Here is a 17,267-nt window from a genome sequence, read left to right as displayed (position 1 = left end):
ATATATATATATATATATTACAGCAGTTCTTATATGAAGTCGCTTGACTTACATATAGGATAACCATATTGTAGGCCCTGCTGGATTTTTGTTATCCATACATATATTTGTTATGTTACAAATAATTTAACGATAAGGAAAACAGGTACTCACCATTACTCGAATTCAGTTAGGAAGTCCCAGTCCATAGAAGCTTCCTCTCCAAAACTACATGATGCTCTCAGTGACGCGAAGCAAACGTGTATAATTCGCGTCCACAGTCCCGCGAGGATCTCTGGACTCGGGGGCCTCGACTCTACCCCGTAACCCCTGTCCCCCACCCTCTCATCACTCGCCATTTAAAGTTTAGACTATCAAGCTTTTATAACTGTCTTCTGTTTATTCATTTATTTATGTTGGCCTACCTTTTAAAAATTAACATACCACAATTATTTTCCGATTAGTGTCAACTCTGTTGTCGCCAAATTTGTCGCTAAATATATGCGTAAGTAGCTAAATTTGAGACATGTCTCAAGCTGTTCTAATAAGTCGCTAAGAATGATCAAATATCGCCAAATTTAGCGACAAAATCGCTAAATTGGCAACACTGGGCCAGGCACCAGCAAGCACAATACGTTTTGAGCAGAAAATTAACAGAGGGTGAGTTTTCTCTGAATATTTTGCTTCATATATCTGCCTTCTATATTGTTTTGTATTAAATCTTTCATTGAGGTTCTGAAAGCCTAGAAATATATACCTTGACTGCGAAGTTAGATGAGCTATTACAAAAAGTAGCTAATTAGTCTTTGCTAGGTAGCAGGGAAACTGTACCGTATAATAAATGTCAAAGTAGAAATAAAATTACTAAGATACTTAAGAAAATATAATTAATGTATATGCAAATTGTTAAGGAAGATACAGTATGTTGATGAAGAGGCTACGCAACACTGGTGACAATAATCTTATCCATAATGGTCATTACGTCCCGCGGAGATAGCCAGGCGGTGTTATGTGAGCACGTCCAGAGAGGGTAAGTACACTGTGCATGCTAGTAGGAGCATGATGCGGAGGGGAGGAGAACGGATGCTCATCTCATTTTGAAAGTAACTTCATAACATTTCATGCAACAAACGTACGTGTCCTTTAATTATTGTTGTAGACTTGTACATTAGCGGTTCTCAACCTTTTTAATCATATGTATTCTTTGAAGTCTCAGTATTTGTTACGTACACCTTACCCACAATGCAGCATCAGAAAAGGTAAGGAATCTCCACAATTTATGGGTTAGTTCAGGTCATGTAAGTATAATATAGATATACATGATCCCTCCCAACACACACACACACACACAGTTGAGCTTGGTACAGTAATGAATGTATACTAAAACTGATAGGCAGACGAACAAACATACTACATACATCGATTAATCAGTCTCTGCCGGAAATGGCGTTGGCATGCAGACGTAACTGAAAACCATAAACTCGGTCTTGATACTGTTACCGTCATAATGGCTGCAGTATTGATACGTGACTTTGTTGCCCAACAACCTAAACATGGACCATGAAGCAATTAATCTCAACGTAGTTGACGGTGAGGGTAATGAAGGAGTGGTGCGCACTTTTAAGTGACAACACGCCAATTTCTTTGTTAACGTTGTTACTATTACTAAGGATTCCTTGGTTGTCACGTCTTTACCGCCCTGGTTCTAGTGAAGGACACATCTAGCCTAGCAAATGTAGGCCACTTTTTAATCCAACACCGAAGTAGTTTGAGAAACCTGTCCCAAAATTCCTCTCACGTACACCTGGCGGTATGAGTAACTCGGATTGAAACCCCTGTCAGTATTTTGAGGTGGCAGCTAGTGAGTGGCACGTTCCTCTCCTAGCTGTTACTGCTTCGCCAACAAATTGGAGAGAGAGAGGGGGGGGGGTGTTCAGGCCAATTCTCGGAGTCCACATAAGGCATAATGGAATATTATTGTACAGCACACTTGGGTAATTTTTCTTACTGCATAGAGTAATTTATTTTAAAGTATTAAAAGGGACAGTGCTAACAATAAAATTTTAGTGACTAGTTTTATTTTTCCTTAGTGACAGTATAGGGCATCATTATCATATGACTGAGGCCTAATACACACATATTGACAGATAGATAGGTTTTGTTTACTTTAACAATAATTTAATTTAACAATATATGCTTTTGTGGAGATAAACCTAACAATATACAATGCTTTTGTGGATCCATCATAAATCATTATCATGAAATTCTTGAATTATCAAAGATGACACTTGGTCACCAGACAGGTAATAAGATAACCGAAAAATTACTTATATCCATGTTACATAAACAAAACTTTTCATTGATACAAGTTTCATTATACATACAGTAATGTTTTAACTAAAAAATAGAAACAAACCATTTTTGATTAATGTAGGAATAACCAGTAATGCTACAAAGAAAAAATATTACTATTTCAATTGATTTTTCTTGGCTATTTGTCAAGAAAGTCACTATTTTTCTGGTGTGTAATTTATTCCCATAGATTCAGTAACCTCACCTCTGTGTGCTTCACCTCACTGCCGCAGCATTTCACTTTGCCACTCTGCTGCCCTGAATTCTGAAGCTGGCCAACAGCTTGCCTGGTTGGTCTGTCCCACTCACTGGTGCTTAAGCTTTGTACATAGCACCCCAATGGCACAGACACTGGCTTGACCAGTATGGAGTGGTGGATGTTGGTGAATAAGTTCAGGTTTTTATGATGTTCTTTATTTTTGATAAAATACTCATTTACTACAAAATATTTCTGGACAACTTCAGCAAATCATAAAAGTCAAGAATTCATAAATAGTATACCTAACTTGTACCAATCTCTAACAATCAACCTGTATTCTTTGTTTCTTCCTCAAAATGTTTCTGAAGTGGCAAGAAAGTGTATGAAATGATGGTCTGCATAGATGTTTCACCCCACACCTACTCCAATCTTCAGACACCAGCTGATGCAGAGTACTTCCAATGCAGTGTCTTACAGGAAGTACCTGTGGTCTAAGGATTGGAGTAGGTGCAGGGTAGGGAACAATCTTGGGAGTAGGTACAAAGTATGGAAGTCTTATTATGAATGGGCAGTGGTGAACTAAGTGAAGCATGACTACTAACTTAACACCCAGTGCATGTGATACCCTCACCTGGCAGCCTGGATCAGCCAAGACATTTTGTACTTGTTTGAGAGTGAACAGTGGGCTTCCAGTGCTGCCTACAGAGGGTCAAATGGCCCATCAGAGTTTAGGCTGCTGTCAGAGAGGGAGATTGTCCCTTCTGGTGTTCTCTTGTGATTGCATTTCTCCACACATCATCATGCATTATTACATTCCATTTCAATTTTGTCTGGATGTAAAAAGCTAACCTTCCATAAAAGCATGATCACAAGAACACTAGAAGGGACAATCTCCCTCTCTAAAAGCGGCCCAAGCACTGGTGGGCCACGTGACCACCTGCAGGCAGCGCTGGAAGCCTACTGTTCCAAACAAGTACAAAATGTCTTGGCTGATGCAGGCTGCCACATAAAGACTATCTTGTACAAGCAATTCACCTGCAACAGCACACACTAAGAGTGTTCCACAGATTTAGCAACCACCTACGCAACTGGGTTTCAAGCCTGTCTGACACCAGTGTGGATGAGCGCCGATTGGGCGAAAGCATTCCCAAAACAGGATTCCTTTACCTGACGCTGCTTAATTCATTAAGTAGCATAAGGGCGGTTATCGTGATCGGAATGCTTTCGCCCAATCGGTGCTCATCCACACTGGTGTCAAACAGGACTGAATGCCAGGAGTGTGGGTCTGTTATTAATTCTAAAGATAACGAGTCTGTTATCAAACCTACATCCCTAAAACTACAAAGTTCTCGTAATGATTAAGGAGACATCACGAGCAATACTAGCTGCAATGGCTGAGCAATCTCCTTCATGATCTTTAAAGTGATGAGTCTTCCCTAAACCAAGTGTTTTATAAGCCAAAGGGAAGAGTGACCTAGATCTTGGTGGAAACATGCTAATGGGTATTTTCCTACGTGCTTCCACATCTTCAAGCTGGAGAAGTCGAAGCTCATTTGATTTGACAATCTCTATTTCTGTCTGGGATTTACCTTGGCTAGTGCATGATGTACAGTGAGTGATCTCCTGACACCTTTTAAAACACAGCTGACAGACTGACTGCTTCTCCTCTGGACATTTATGACACAGCAGACTGGTAGACGGTTTCTGTTTCTTCGCTGGACAAGACACAAGACATGCAGAATGTGTCTTCTCTGAACAACTTTCAGAATCTGATAGACCGATAGACTGTGTCCCCTCTTGACATCTTTTACGAGACACAAGACAAGGAAAGTGTGTCACCTCTGAACATTTTGCAAGAGGTGTTATGGAGTCAGGTTTTGTTATCTGAGTACTTGTACAAGACATTAGAGGGTCATCATGTTTTGTATCCTCTTCAGAACCAGCAGGAGATGATAAATAATCAGATTTTGTGTTCTTTGGAAAACTTGCAGTAGACATGAGACAGTCAGACGATAAGTCCTCTTGAGAACTTCCATTAGGTACTACACCATCAGGCTTTGCCTCCTCTGGAGAGTTTGTATTAGACTTTAGGTTGTGAGAAAGTCCATCCATGTGGGAGACTGAAGAAGACATTGCACAGCAGGAGCTTTTATCCACTGGTGAACTTGCTGGAGACATCACACAGTTGGTTTTTGTGTCCTTGGAAAAACTTGTAGGAGCCATTTGACTTGGAGCCAGATAAGCTGTAAGAAAATTTACAAAATAAATATGGGAACCATGTACAAGACACTACGAGAGAGAGAGAGAGAGAGAGAGAGAGAGAGAGAGAGAGAGAGAGAGAGAGAGAGAGAGAGAGAGAGAGAGAGAGAGAGAGAGAGAGAGAGAGAGAGAGAGAGCCTCCAATCTTACTCAAACCAGCACTAAGATGTCCTGCAGACAGCACAAGAATCCTACCACTATGCTGAGTTGACAGCAAATAGATCTGGCAACATTCATTCATCCTTAAGATACAATATTTCTGCAATATTCTTTGGTAGAAATGCTTCAATAATTTGGCTATGATTAGCATTACTTGCATCTGGAAAGAATCTGCATTTTCCTAAAAGATGAAGGTTTTATTTCCATTTTCTTTATCGAATGTTTTGATGAAACACAACAGCACTATGTAAGGTACAGCAGTACCCTTGATACTAAAACACAATAATTGATGGAAAATTAAGTTATAAGCAACAATATAAAGAATGACAATCATTCTCATATATCAACATACAGACACTGTCTGCTTGATCCAAAGGGTCCAACCCAAATAAAGGTTGTAAGAACAAAATCTGCCAGTAACTCATCCAAATCATTTTGGCCCAGAATAAGCCTGAAGCAATTGTAATGACATTGTTATTTTCATATGTGGACAACAAGCACCCACTATCCTGAGTGACCTGCTGTCCTCAATGCATTTAAGTATATTCTACTCCTAACTTCAGACACACACACACATGTACCCTTGCAGGGAGACGTCAAAGAGCTGAGCTCCAGTGTAAACAAACCAGCAAAGGACACCAAACACTGTCCTACATCCCTACAGTAGAATATGTTATAAGGAGAAAGGGCTGTGTTTCAGTACTGGTTCTGTCTCTATATAGAAAAAAATCTTCAAAAGAGGTAAACATGAGTGAATTAAGGAAATGGTTTTCACTTTGAAGGAAAGGGAAGAGGTGAGGGGATCACCATTCCAAGGATTCAGTGATAATTCTAACAAGAAACTGTACGTAAAAATGTATCATAGAAAAGAAAACCTAATGGAAAGTAGTCTTGGAAAAGAGGCAACATGAACTGGAAGAGTAAAACAAAACCTCTGAAAACCCAGTGTGCCGAGTTAAAGAAAAACTAAACAAGGGAAGAGAGTTAGTAATGAAACAGGAAAATGAAGTGATAGAAATAAAAAGTGAGCATCTTGAATACAAAAAGAAAAGGAAGGAAGCAAAAGTTAAAGGAAATCATGGAAACAACAGAAAGAAAGGGTAAACCTAACCCAAGAGATAGTGAAAGCAATCTAACAAAAGGAATTGATTGTACGGGATATAGTGGACAAGAAAAGTAATTGTAGTTACCTTTGGTTTGAATGAGAGAAGGAAAAAAAAAAAAAAAAAAAATCCAAGTGAGAGAAAGAAAAAAGGTAGCAGAGAATGTGGTAAGAAGTATTCAGGGGGAAGATGAGGACTGCATAAGCAAAATTGAACAAGTACACAGACTAGAAAATATACAAAGGAAGGAGACCACTGAAGTCAGAGCACAAACAACAGCATTAGAGGTGATATCACATACATGGAAACTTGATAAAACAGAACAATATCAGAAACTGGACAAAACAGGACATAAATAAGGAGAGAAACAAAACAAATGAACTTATAAAAGGCAAAAGAAAAAAATGAGAACAGATCAGAGGAAGAAAAGAAGTTCCACTGGAAGGTCAAAGATGAGAGGATGAGGAAGTGGTATCTGACAAGGAAAGAATAAGGTGAGTCAGTAATGTAAGTAGTAACATTAAATGGTCAGTAGTGTATACAAATTTAAAAGAAATAATATCAACATTGCAGAAAGTTAATAATCATAATAAGATAATACAGCAAGACATCCGGGACATCATGGGTATTGCAGAAACTAAACTAAATGAGCCAGCAGAAAATATAAAAATTGGAGATGAAAATTGTGTGTTTAAGATCTAAGAATAATAAGAAAGGAGTAATTAATTATGTTTAAGGTGTACAAATAGTAAGAAAGGAGAAGTGATGCTACTGACTAAGAAGAATACAGCAGTGGAAAATGTAGATATGGAAGAAGGTATGGCAGAAGTAATTATAATTAAGATAAAAGGAAGAGGAGATAGAAAAAAAAAGAGATTTCAAAGCAGCATATGTACCACCAAAAACTAAAACATGGAATCAAAACAAGTATAAAGAAATGTTGAGATATGGGAAATTGTTTAAAAAATATGAACGTTGGAATGTAACACTTATGGATGACTTCAACTGCAAGGAGGTATGCTGGGAAAACTGAACTATGCAAGGGGAAGAAGTCGTGGGGATACACACTAGTAAGCCTAATAATGACTAACACTATGACCCAGTGGATTGGAGAAACTACAAGAGTTGGAAAAATTGACTAGGCATCGAGGTTTGACATTGTTTATAAAAGAGATTGACGCCATTAAAGAGATAATCACTCCTCTAGGTAAAAGTGATCAGCTATTAATCTAATTTAGCCTGGACAGTGACTCAACAGTAAACAGGAACGAACTTCACAAAAATAGAAGATACAATTATGGAAAGGCAAACTTCACAAAATTAAGGAAAAACTTCACAGAAGTTGAGTGGAACCAACTGTACACAGCAAAAAATGTATAGGGAAAGTGGAATATATTTATGAATATTCATAATGAAGAGATTAATAGATATGTTCCTAAAATCAGATCCAGTGAGGGGGAGAGAAAGGAAGACTGGTAGTTCAAGATGTCAATCAGCAAAAGTGAAAAAGGATGCGACATGGAATAGATGGAATGAAAGAGGAAGACATAATAATTGGGAAGAATTTAAGGTAGTAAGAAATGGACATGTCCAAACACTAAGAGAGGAAGGAACAAAGGAAGTATGAAAAAGATGTAGTTGACAATTGGAAAATTGTTAAAGACAGATGGATGAAACAGCTAAAAGAGTCACATACATTGACTTACACCACCAACAATACTGCCCCTGCCACCCTGCACTTCCCCACCCTTGCTGACCACTACGCCGCCAGCCTCAAGCAGTTCGGCTCCAGACTACTTGACAACCCTCGCCACCACCACCCCAAAGAGCCCTACATGCCTGCAATAAGCTGGTCCTTATAGGAGCTAGCACCAACCGTTCTAAGTACACCATCCCCAGTCTAGTCACGCTGATTAATAACTACTGATATTGTTCACTCTTGCTTATCTTTGTTGTCATTCTTGTTCTTTTTTTGAGGTTACAATTCATCCATTTTTATTTTTTTCATTTTAATTATATCTCTGGTGTGTGGTTTGTTTATTATATTCCTTTAATATTTTTTGCCTATAATGTATAGTATTTTCAGTTATTAGCTGTCCACACTGTATTATAAGTTCCTATCAATATGTTGTTGATTATTATTATTATACACACATACAGAGAGAGAGAGAGAGAGAGAGAGAGAGAGAGAGAGAGAGAGAGAGAGAGAGAGAGAGAGAGAGAGAGAGAGAGAGAGAGAGAGAGAGAGAGAGAGAGAGTCCTAGTGCTACAGTTAACTGCATGGAATCATTGAGAATATTTTTGAGTCAATATTAATTACTCAAGTTCTTACTACAAATCTGCTCATATACCACTGATAGCAAATCATTCAAATCAATAAGTCAATAATCTCCAAGCTCACACTTACATCTTTGTGTCTGGTCTCTTACTTCAGCCGGTATGGGTTGAGCGCTTTGATGGTAGTGATAATTTTGATTGAAGCGCTGTGCTGAAACACAAAAAACAACTTGAAAATACATGTGGAGAGATATTTAAAAGAGAAAAGCATAAATTAGAAATGTGCATAGGTATTCATTTGAGAGATATATATAAAAGTCAATGATAAATCATTGAAAGTGATAACCCTTTAACTTTGAATATAAATAATTACTGTCTGATGGATGAAAATAAAGTATTTTCAGTGAAATAGCTTTTGGATCAATTAAAATAACAAGCTTAGCCCAAAGCACTTCAGCTGCCACTTATAGAACCTCAGCTGATAGTAATGAATTTGCAACATCCTACAACTGCCATGCAATGTCTCCAACTTTCATCTATTAATCTTTACGGCCACAGTTCCAAGTTGACCTGCACAACATTTTTACACGACATATTTACCACAGAATAGAATTTTGGTGAGTGTTCTGCTTTACAAAGCCTACCATAACCTGTCCACGGTCCGAGTGTAGGTAGGGCTTCCTCACTCGAGGCAACGGTTTCCTTGCGGGTGGGCTTTGAGATAGGTACCCCAAAAAGTATCCCTTTTAGCCCATAATTCCCGTAAAAAAGCCCACATGGTATTTAAATAATAAAAAAAAAAAAATAAATAAATAAAATAAAACAAAAAGCTTGTTGGAGGGGGTTGGGGGAGATCATAGAGATACAGGATATTGTATTAAACTATAACTTTACCGTCTTTTCTAACAATGCTGTATGAGTAAATGAATAGAAATCATACCGTTTGTGGAAATTACAGTGAAACTTCTCACTGGTGATATTTGGTGAGGAATAAGTAAGCAATGTGACATAATACAAACAGTATAGGAAATGGCAGGCTTTTGCCATGTCCTACAGGGCTCCAGAACCACAGACTATATAAATAAACAAGACTGGAAAGTGTCAATTTACCGTGTAGCCTAGGCAAACTGGCAACTCTTCTTGTTTGCGGTTCACTCACGTGATGGCGCTGCTGTTGCAGCTTAAGATCAAGATCAGCACCGTTGATCCGTCTGCATGTTTACATGTGTCAACACTCAAACAAGTGTGAATTTCCAGGTGGACTTGAGTGAGAGGAGCTGGGAGGATGAAAGTCTAAGCGACGTGGATGAACTGAATGATAGATTTGTAGAAAATGTGAGGAATGTAGCAGTAAGCCAGATAGGGTATGCAAGAACAAGTGCCAGAAAGCATGCATGTAGGCCGTGGTGGAATAATGAGATCAGGGATGCTAGGAAGGAAAGGAAGAGACTGAATAGGGTGTGCAGACAGTTAAGAAAGAGGAGACATGAGAGTGAGGAAGCTGAAAGGGAGTACCTGAATGCATGGGCAGCGTATGTGAGTCAGCAGCGAATGACGAAGCGAAAGATAATGAATGCTAAAGTTACAAGTGAGAGAAGTGTGATTCAGTCCCTTAGAGAGAAAGGTATGGAAGGTGGGCGAGAATGGTATAGATTCCTGAGGGGTGAGGGGATGCCTAACAGTGAGAATGTGGAGAGCCTGAAGGTGAATGGGGCAGTGGTGACTGATAAGGAAGAAATGAGAAGGGCAATAAAAGAGTTTTGGGAAGAGATTGGAGGTGTAAGTGAGGTCTTTGATGTGGATGAAGGACATGTGTCACTGGAGAGAAAGGATGCAGATGAGTTGAATGAAAGGATCAGCAGGGAGGAGGTGGAGAAATGTGTGAAGAAGCAGAAGAATGGGAAGGCAGCAGGGCCGGATGAGATACCGTATGAAATGTACAAAAATGGAGGAGAAGTAGTGATTGATAGGATGACTGAGTTGTTCAACCAGGTGTGGGAGGAGGAGAGAGTGCCGAGAATGTGGAATGAATGCAGGGTGACCTTGTTGCATAAGGGAGGATATAAGAGTAAGAATGAGTTGAGGAACTACAGGCCGATTGCGTTAGTTAACACAGTAGGCAAAGTGTTCAGTGCGGTGTTGAATGAGAGATTGTGCAAATGGATTGAGAGAGTTGGAGTGTTAGGCGAAGAGCAAAATGGATTCCGAGTGGACAGGAGAGCAGAAGACAATCTGTTTGTGGTGAATGAATTGATTGAGAGAAAGAAAAGGGATGGTAGCAAACTATACTTAGGTTTCCTAGACATAGAGAAAGCATATGATAGGGTAAACAGAGAAATGCTAGGTAGGGTGTTAGAAAAAATTGGGTTAAGTGCAAAGATAGTTAACATAGTGAGAAGTATGTATGTGGATACAAGAGCTAAGTATAAACTAGGGATATAGAGACAGACTGGGTGAAGAGTGAAAGAGGAGTTAGGCAGGGTTGCATATTATCACCAACCCTCTTTAGCTTATATACAGAAGAATTGGCTGCTAGAATGAGGAGAATGAATGCAGGTGTAAATGTGGGAAATGATAAGATAGGTGTGCTCTTGTATGCAGATGATGTTGTAGTCATGAGTGAGTCGGCAGAAGAGCTACAGAGTATGCTTGATGTAGTAGATGGGTATGGAAGAGATTTTGGAGTGAGATTTAGTAGTGAAAAGAGTAAGGTAATGGTTGTGCATAGGTCAGAGGATGAGAGGAACCATGTGTGGAGATTAGGAGTGAATGAGGTGCAGCAGACAGATGAATATAAGTATCTGGGGATGTGGATGAGTCCGGATGGCTGTGTAAAGATTAAGAATGAGAAGATAAGTATGGCAAATCAGTGGGTAGGTCGTCTAGGAAGTGCAGCAAGGATGAGGGCGAGTAAATATGACGTGCTGCGAGAAGTTTGGAAGAGCGTGGCTGTTCCGAGCATCATGTATGGTATGGATGTGATTGCTTGGAATGAGAGTGAACTAGATAAGTTAGAAATAGGGCAGAATAGAGTTGCAAGAATGGCACTTAATGCACCTAGATATGCAGCAGTAGAGGCCCTTAGGGGTGATATGGGTTGGAGCACTTTTAGAGAGAGATATGTGAAAGCGACCCTAAAGTATAAGGCTAGGTTAGAACGAATGAATGATGCAAGGATAGTGAGAAAAGTGTTTCTGTGGAATGTCAGGAGTAGCAAGTGGGGAAGAGGTGTGTCAGGCTGGTAGCAAAGAGTGGGTTAGTAAGTAGTTGGGTTTTCAACAGGTAGAAGGAAGACATTTAGAGAGAGACTGGAGTATGATTGTTAGAAATGGAGAAGGTAGAGAATGGGATGTAAGGAAGTGGAAGAGTGAGATAGACAGAGTAGTGAAAGGTGTGGGACTGGATGACTGGAGAAATAGGATGGAGCAAAAGAGTACCTTGGTATGGTATAGAGAGAAAGAGGCCCCAATGTATGAAAAGTGGTATGACGGAAGCCTGGGTGGTGATCTTCTCTTCCGAGCTAGGGCACAGTGCATGGATGTGAATGCAAGGAATTATAGATGGTCAGAGTCCCGCAGCAAAGTGTGCCAGATGTGTGACTTGGGAGAGGATGAGACAGTGGAACATGTGGTGGTGGAGTGTGTGAAGTATGCCAGAGACAGGTATGAGATGATGCAAGTGGTGCTGAGGAGCTGGGGCATGACAGAGTGGAGATGACAGGAAGGGAATGGATGGTGTTGCTGCTGGGAATGTGTGGGGAGACGAATGAAAGGATGATTGAGGCTGTGAAAGAGTTCCTGGAGAGAATGTGGCGTGCCAGATGCAGGAACTAGTGGTGTGAAAGATGGTGATTGCCCTCTTTGTTGTCTGGTGTTCTTTATGTTCCCTACAGGAGCTGCCGATACAAAGGCCTGACCCAGAAGAAATTCTGCATCACCTGTACCATCAAGATCAAGATCAAGATGTGCCCACAGCAGTGACAGGTTACACGCCGCATGTTCTCAAGAAATTCGCAAAAATGAACACTAGAGTGGGGCATCCACCCACACTTGGTCTTCCATCGCTTTCCTAAAGATCATGACAGGTAAGTACTGGTGTATAACATGTGGATCGTAGTATACTTGATTTGGTTGAGACCTGTACAAATCAGTAAAAACCTGCATGATATCTGTTTGCTTATGCTTGCCTGCTTCTGCTATATTTGTAACATAGCTTCCATTCTAAAATCTAGGCCTGTTGTTTTGGTAATTGTTTATGTTTATAATTTCAAATGAACTTATAAAATTTGCTTAGATATGTGTTTTTCCTTTCATGAGAATTCCAGATTTCTGGATAACACTTAAAAAAATTCATTGCACTCAAAATTGGCAAATAAATAAAAATTATGACTTAAAAAAACATTGTGTTTGTATTTACCATTAATATGCAGAAGTAATCCATGTGTAGAGCACCAAACAGGTACAGTATGTACGCATATTACATTCTTACTGTGCAGTACCCAACGCCAACAAAAAGACACCAAACACAAGTTACAAAACACAGGAATATTACATATTTTCAGCATACTGTTTTATCTCTTTTCAGTACATAAAGTATGCATATCAAACACTGTTCTGTATTTCCATATAAATGAAAGAGAGATGATGATTACCCGTTCCCGTATGTTACATGTCTATGAGCCACCAGCACCACTGCTTCAGGTCAAGTCTGAGGAAACTGGTTCTTCTTCAACTACAGTTTGCCGTCCTGTCCCTGGGCATGGTCCAGGAGGGTCACACTCCAGGATTGAAGTGGCAAAAGTGAGGAGAGGTACAGCCCACGCCCTAAACATCAAGTAATGCTGGCTCCATTAGAGCCAGTACACGTCACGTAGGCAACTGTACCCAAACAAAAACTACTGTCAGCATACCGTCAATAAAATACATCAAAGAATCACAACTTTGACGCTGATCACTGTCTTATTAAAACTCCATACAAGGGGTGGGTAAATTGTCAAATATCGTAAAGCAGAATGTGGGCAGGCAGCGGCAGCCTCTTGGCCTTGATCCATCAACCGAAGCTACACTCACCAGTCACCACAGCGTAATACGTACCGAATTAAACAAGAATGCAGCAAATGGAGTCACTAGCATTTCAAATATAGCGTTTCCTCTTATCTAGAACTATTCTTGATAGGCATGTATAAGACGCAACATATATTACCTTCGATCCAGCTACTCAAAGGCGGCGGAAGAAGAAGCATCCCACCTGGTGGTGGCCGGCTGTTAACTGATGCCTCTGCTGCGTAGCTCGCTGCGCGCTGCCACGGCGGCCAGGCACCAGCAAGCACAATACGTTTTGAGCAGAAAATTAACAGAGGGTGTCTTGTCTGAATATTTTGCTTCATATATCTGACTTATGCGTTCTTTTGTTTTATCTCCTTTATTGAGATTTTGAAAGCCTAGAAATATATACGCTGACTGCGAAGTTAGATGAGGCTATTACTAAAAGTATCTATCTAATTAGTCGTAGCTAGGTAGCAGAGAAACTGTACCATATATAAATGTCAAAGTAGAAATTATATTACTAAGATACTTATGAAAATATAACTAGATATGTATATGCAGATTGTTAAAGAAGGTTGATGAAAAAAGGCTACGCAACACTGGTGACAATAATCTTACTCATAATGGTCATTATGTCCCGTACGATCTTTTCAAGCCCCGGTATAGACTACAGCCACGGTTACTTCCTAAATAGTGGAAAAATAGTATTCATCCTGCTCTTGATATCAATTAGATGAAAGTTTTACTTAATGAAATGTAGAAATTGAAAAAAAAAAAACTGTGAATTATGATACTGTAGTGGTGCTTACTGCTGATAGTGCTAGACTGCTATTTAGATGTGTTTAGTGGCTGAAGCTTCACCAAATGTGCGGCGTTACAGATATAATGAAATAAAACGCACAGTCACGTATTGCCGCAGTGACTCATGCTCACGCGGAGATAGCCAGGCTGTGTTATGTGAGCACAAAGAGGGTAATGTACACTGTGCTTGCTTGTGGAAGCATGATGTGGAGGGAAGGAGGACGGATACTCATCTGATTTTGAAAGTAACATCATAACATTTCACGCAACAAACGTATGTGTCCTTTAATATTCATGTAGGCTTGTACAGTAGCGGTTTTCAACCTTTTTAATCTTATGTATCCCTTGAAGTTTTTCAGTGCTGGTTACGTACACCTTACCCACAATGCCGCATCAGGAAAGGTAAAAGGAATCTCGACAATTTATGGGCCAGTTCAGGTCCTCAAGTATAAGATAGATATAGGGGAAGGTGGGTAAGACGGACCACTTATTAGCAAAGTATTGAGCCAAGAAACCACATTTAAATATTTTTGGTTGTTTGTGGGTTTGTGGTGGTGCATTGGGATGTTATCTTCGAAATCCTCACCCGGATCACGGTTTTTAAAGGAAAACAATGAAACACAAGAATTTTCAAAATAATAATTTCTATTGGGCCCAAAATAAAATGATGGGGTAAGACGGACTCCCAGGGGTCAATCTTACCCCGCAAACTGAATATGAAGAAACAAATTCTAATTGGCATAAAGCACAAAAGAAAAACTCTTTCTCATTATCATTGTATCCTTTCACATTGCCCATGAGCCAAATTTATTGGTACAAATCAAACGAACAAACAAACAAAAAAGTAAATCAAGTAAAACTCTCCCTCATGATCATCTCTCCCTGCACAACTTAATGACATAAATTCCACACAAAAACCTTTTCCTCAGCATCATCACCATCTATCCTTGCACATTGCTCATGAGCCCAGCTTTTGCAATTAGCACAACAAACCCACCCTTCCCCTTCTCATGGGGTCCCTCTTACCCCATTAGTAAAATTCAAATGTCGAAACGTTTACCAAAGTTATCGTTCTTACTTGCAATGATGTCATCATTGTTGGGCGACGTGAAGGACATCTAGGAGTAAAATTTTGAAACTTGTCCTTTATACTTGGATTTAGAAGGGGGGTTCCATCTTACACCACCTTCCCCTACATGACCCCCCCACTACACACACACACATTTGAGCTGGGTGCGGTAATGAATGTATACTAAAACTGATAGGCAGACGAACAAACATATTACATACATCGATTAATCAGTCTCTGCCGGAACTGCCGTTGACATGCAGACGTAATTGAAAACCATAAACTCGGCCATGATACCGTTACCGTCATAATGGCTGCAGTATTGATACGTGACTTTGTTGCCCAGCAGCTTAAACCGGGGGAAAAAATCAGAGTACAAATACATAGGAAACCATGAAACAGATCTCAACGTACTTGACGGCGAGGGTAATGGAGGAATAGTGTGTGCTTTCAAGTGACAACACTCCACGCGTTTCTTTGTTAACGTTGTCATTTAAGCGTCCTGGTTCTAGTGAAAGACAAATCTAGCCTAGCACATGCAGGCCACTTTCTACAGTTACATATGCAGTTAATTAAAAACTGAAGTAGTTTGAGAAACCTGTCACGTAACGCCAAAAATCCTCTCACGTACACCTGGCGGTATGAGTAACTCAGATTGAAACCCCTTTCAGTATTTTCAGGTGGCAACTAGTGGCACGTTCCTTACCGCCCTGCTCTCCTACTTGCTGCTGCTTCCGTTGCTGCTTCGCCGACAAAATGGAGAGAGAGAGAGAGAGAGAGAGAGAGAGAGAGAGAGAGAGAGAGAGAGAGAGAGAGAGAGAGAGAGAGAGAGAGAGAGATTGTAAATCATAATTTTCTTCACCACAACAATGACTATCACCTTTCTAAAGAGAACAATAAATATTGACGGAATAACATAGAACGAGAAAGTTTCAATGGAATCTTCGATCCATTAATGGAAAAAATAAACTAAAAGGAAAATTAGAAAGGATGAAGAACATAAATTAAACATACAGACACCCAAATGTATGCAACGAAAATGGGGGGGAAAAAGTGGAGACCAAAATGGACATATATAATGGGAAATGAGGCTATAATAGAAGTACAAGAAGAGATAGATCTGAGAATGATGACACCGGACAGACAACAATTGAAGAAACATGCATACCTAGTACACGTAAAAAAGATAATAGAGAAATTACATGGTGGAACAGCATTCACCAAATACATGAAGGAAAGATAATTACCACTATGATTAAACAAAACATCAAATATGCTTTATCAATGTGGTCTTCACACAAGAAGAAGCATGTAAAAAAAGCTAGAAAGGATACAAAGAATGACAATGAAGATGAAACCAAAACTAAAAGAGTTAAATGAAAACAGGAAAAAAATGAATCTGCCAACATTAGAACAAAGAAGAGAAAGGTAATATTTGATATTTATTTACAAATTGGAGTGGAAGAAGTGGATGGTAAGAAACTGCTGCGAAGGGAAGTAGGATATATCAGGTTCACACAAGGACACAGCAGAAACTAAAGAAAAAGAGGTTTAAGTAACATATAAAACATAGTTTCCCGCAGAGAATTATAGAAGTTATGAACAAGGTAAGTGAGTACGTAGTGTCGGTCAGAAGTGTCTACAAATTTATTGGAAAAAAAAAAAAACGCTGTACAAATATAGAGACGGGATCACACTAGCGTAGCTCATGCCCTATTAGTAATAACTATAAGTACACACACACACACACACACACACACACACACAATTGATGTTACTAGTATATAGAATTATGGAAACATATTATAGAATACACTTCAGTCACTTCTACCAGCGCCTGCTGAATGCATGATTAATCAAAATGAGGCGCAGAAGAGTTGATAATATGGTCCTTCACAGATCAATGCTCCCTCAGTCCTCTGGGCTCTGCTGGGGCTGCAGTGTCGTCCCGAGGCAGCAGGAAAGGAAGTTGCACCATATCACCACCACCACCACCACCACAACCACAACCACTAAAGGGACAA

The 17,267-nt window shown here is 39.7% G+C and overlaps 1 protein-coding gene and 1 long non-coding RNA gene across 3 annotated transcripts; one reads left to right on the top strand and one right to left on the bottom strand.

Moving 5' to 3' along the window:
• Positions 1 to 3,813: 3,813 nt before the first annotated feature.
• LOC123504670 lies at positions 3,814 to 13,777 on the bottom strand. 2 transcript variants are annotated; one of them, XM_045255434.1, is made up of 3 exons: positions 13,531 to 13,777; positions 8,459 to 8,539; positions 3,814 to 4,773 (listed from the first exon to the last, which is right to left on the bottom strand). In XM_045255434.1, exons 1-3 carry the CDS (start codon positions 13,712 to 13,714, stop codon positions 3,869 to 3,871), a joined length of 1,170 nt encoding a protein of 389 aa, XP_045111369.1. In that variant the 5' UTR covers positions 13,715 to 13,777; the 3' UTR covers positions 3,814 to 3,868. The 2 variants fall into 2 exon arrangements, with proteins under 2 accessions (XP_045111369.1, XP_045111370.1); XM_045255435.1 differs by lacking the exon at positions 13,531 to 13,777 and adding an exon at positions 12,745 to 12,955.
• LOC123504672 lies at positions 12,174 to 13,261 on the top strand. Its single transcript, XR_006674913.1, has 2 exons — positions 12,174 to 12,412; positions 13,066 to 13,261. It is a non-coding gene; the product is annotated as an uncharacterized LOC123504672 (long non-coding RNA).
• Positions 13,778 to 17,267: the final 3,490 nt, after the last annotated feature.

Source organism: Portunus trituberculatus, chromosome 16 (assembly GCF_017591435.1).
Source record: "Portunus trituberculatus isolate SZX2019 chromosome 16, ASM1759143v1, whole genome shotgun sequence".
Lineage (NCBI taxonomy): Eukaryota > Metazoa > Arthropoda > Malacostraca > Decapoda > Portunidae > Portunus > Portunus trituberculatus.
The sequence above is the reverse complement of the archived record's forward strand: the minus strand, read 5'-3'. Positions and strand labels throughout refer to the sequence as shown.

Coding starts and splice junctions, on each gene's coding strand:
- LOC123504670 (XM_045255434.1), bottom strand. CDS start 13,714: ATGAAGCAAAATATTCAGACAAGACACCCTCTGTTAATTTTCTGCTCA. Junction 8,540..13,530: donor TTTGAGTAGCTGGATCGAAG/GTAATATATGTT, acceptor TTTGTGTTTCAG/CACAGCGCTTCAATCAAAAT. Junction 4,774..8,458: donor AAGAGACCAGACACAAAGAT/GTAAGTGTGAGC, acceptor ATTTTCTTACAG/CTTATCTGGCTCCAAGTCAA.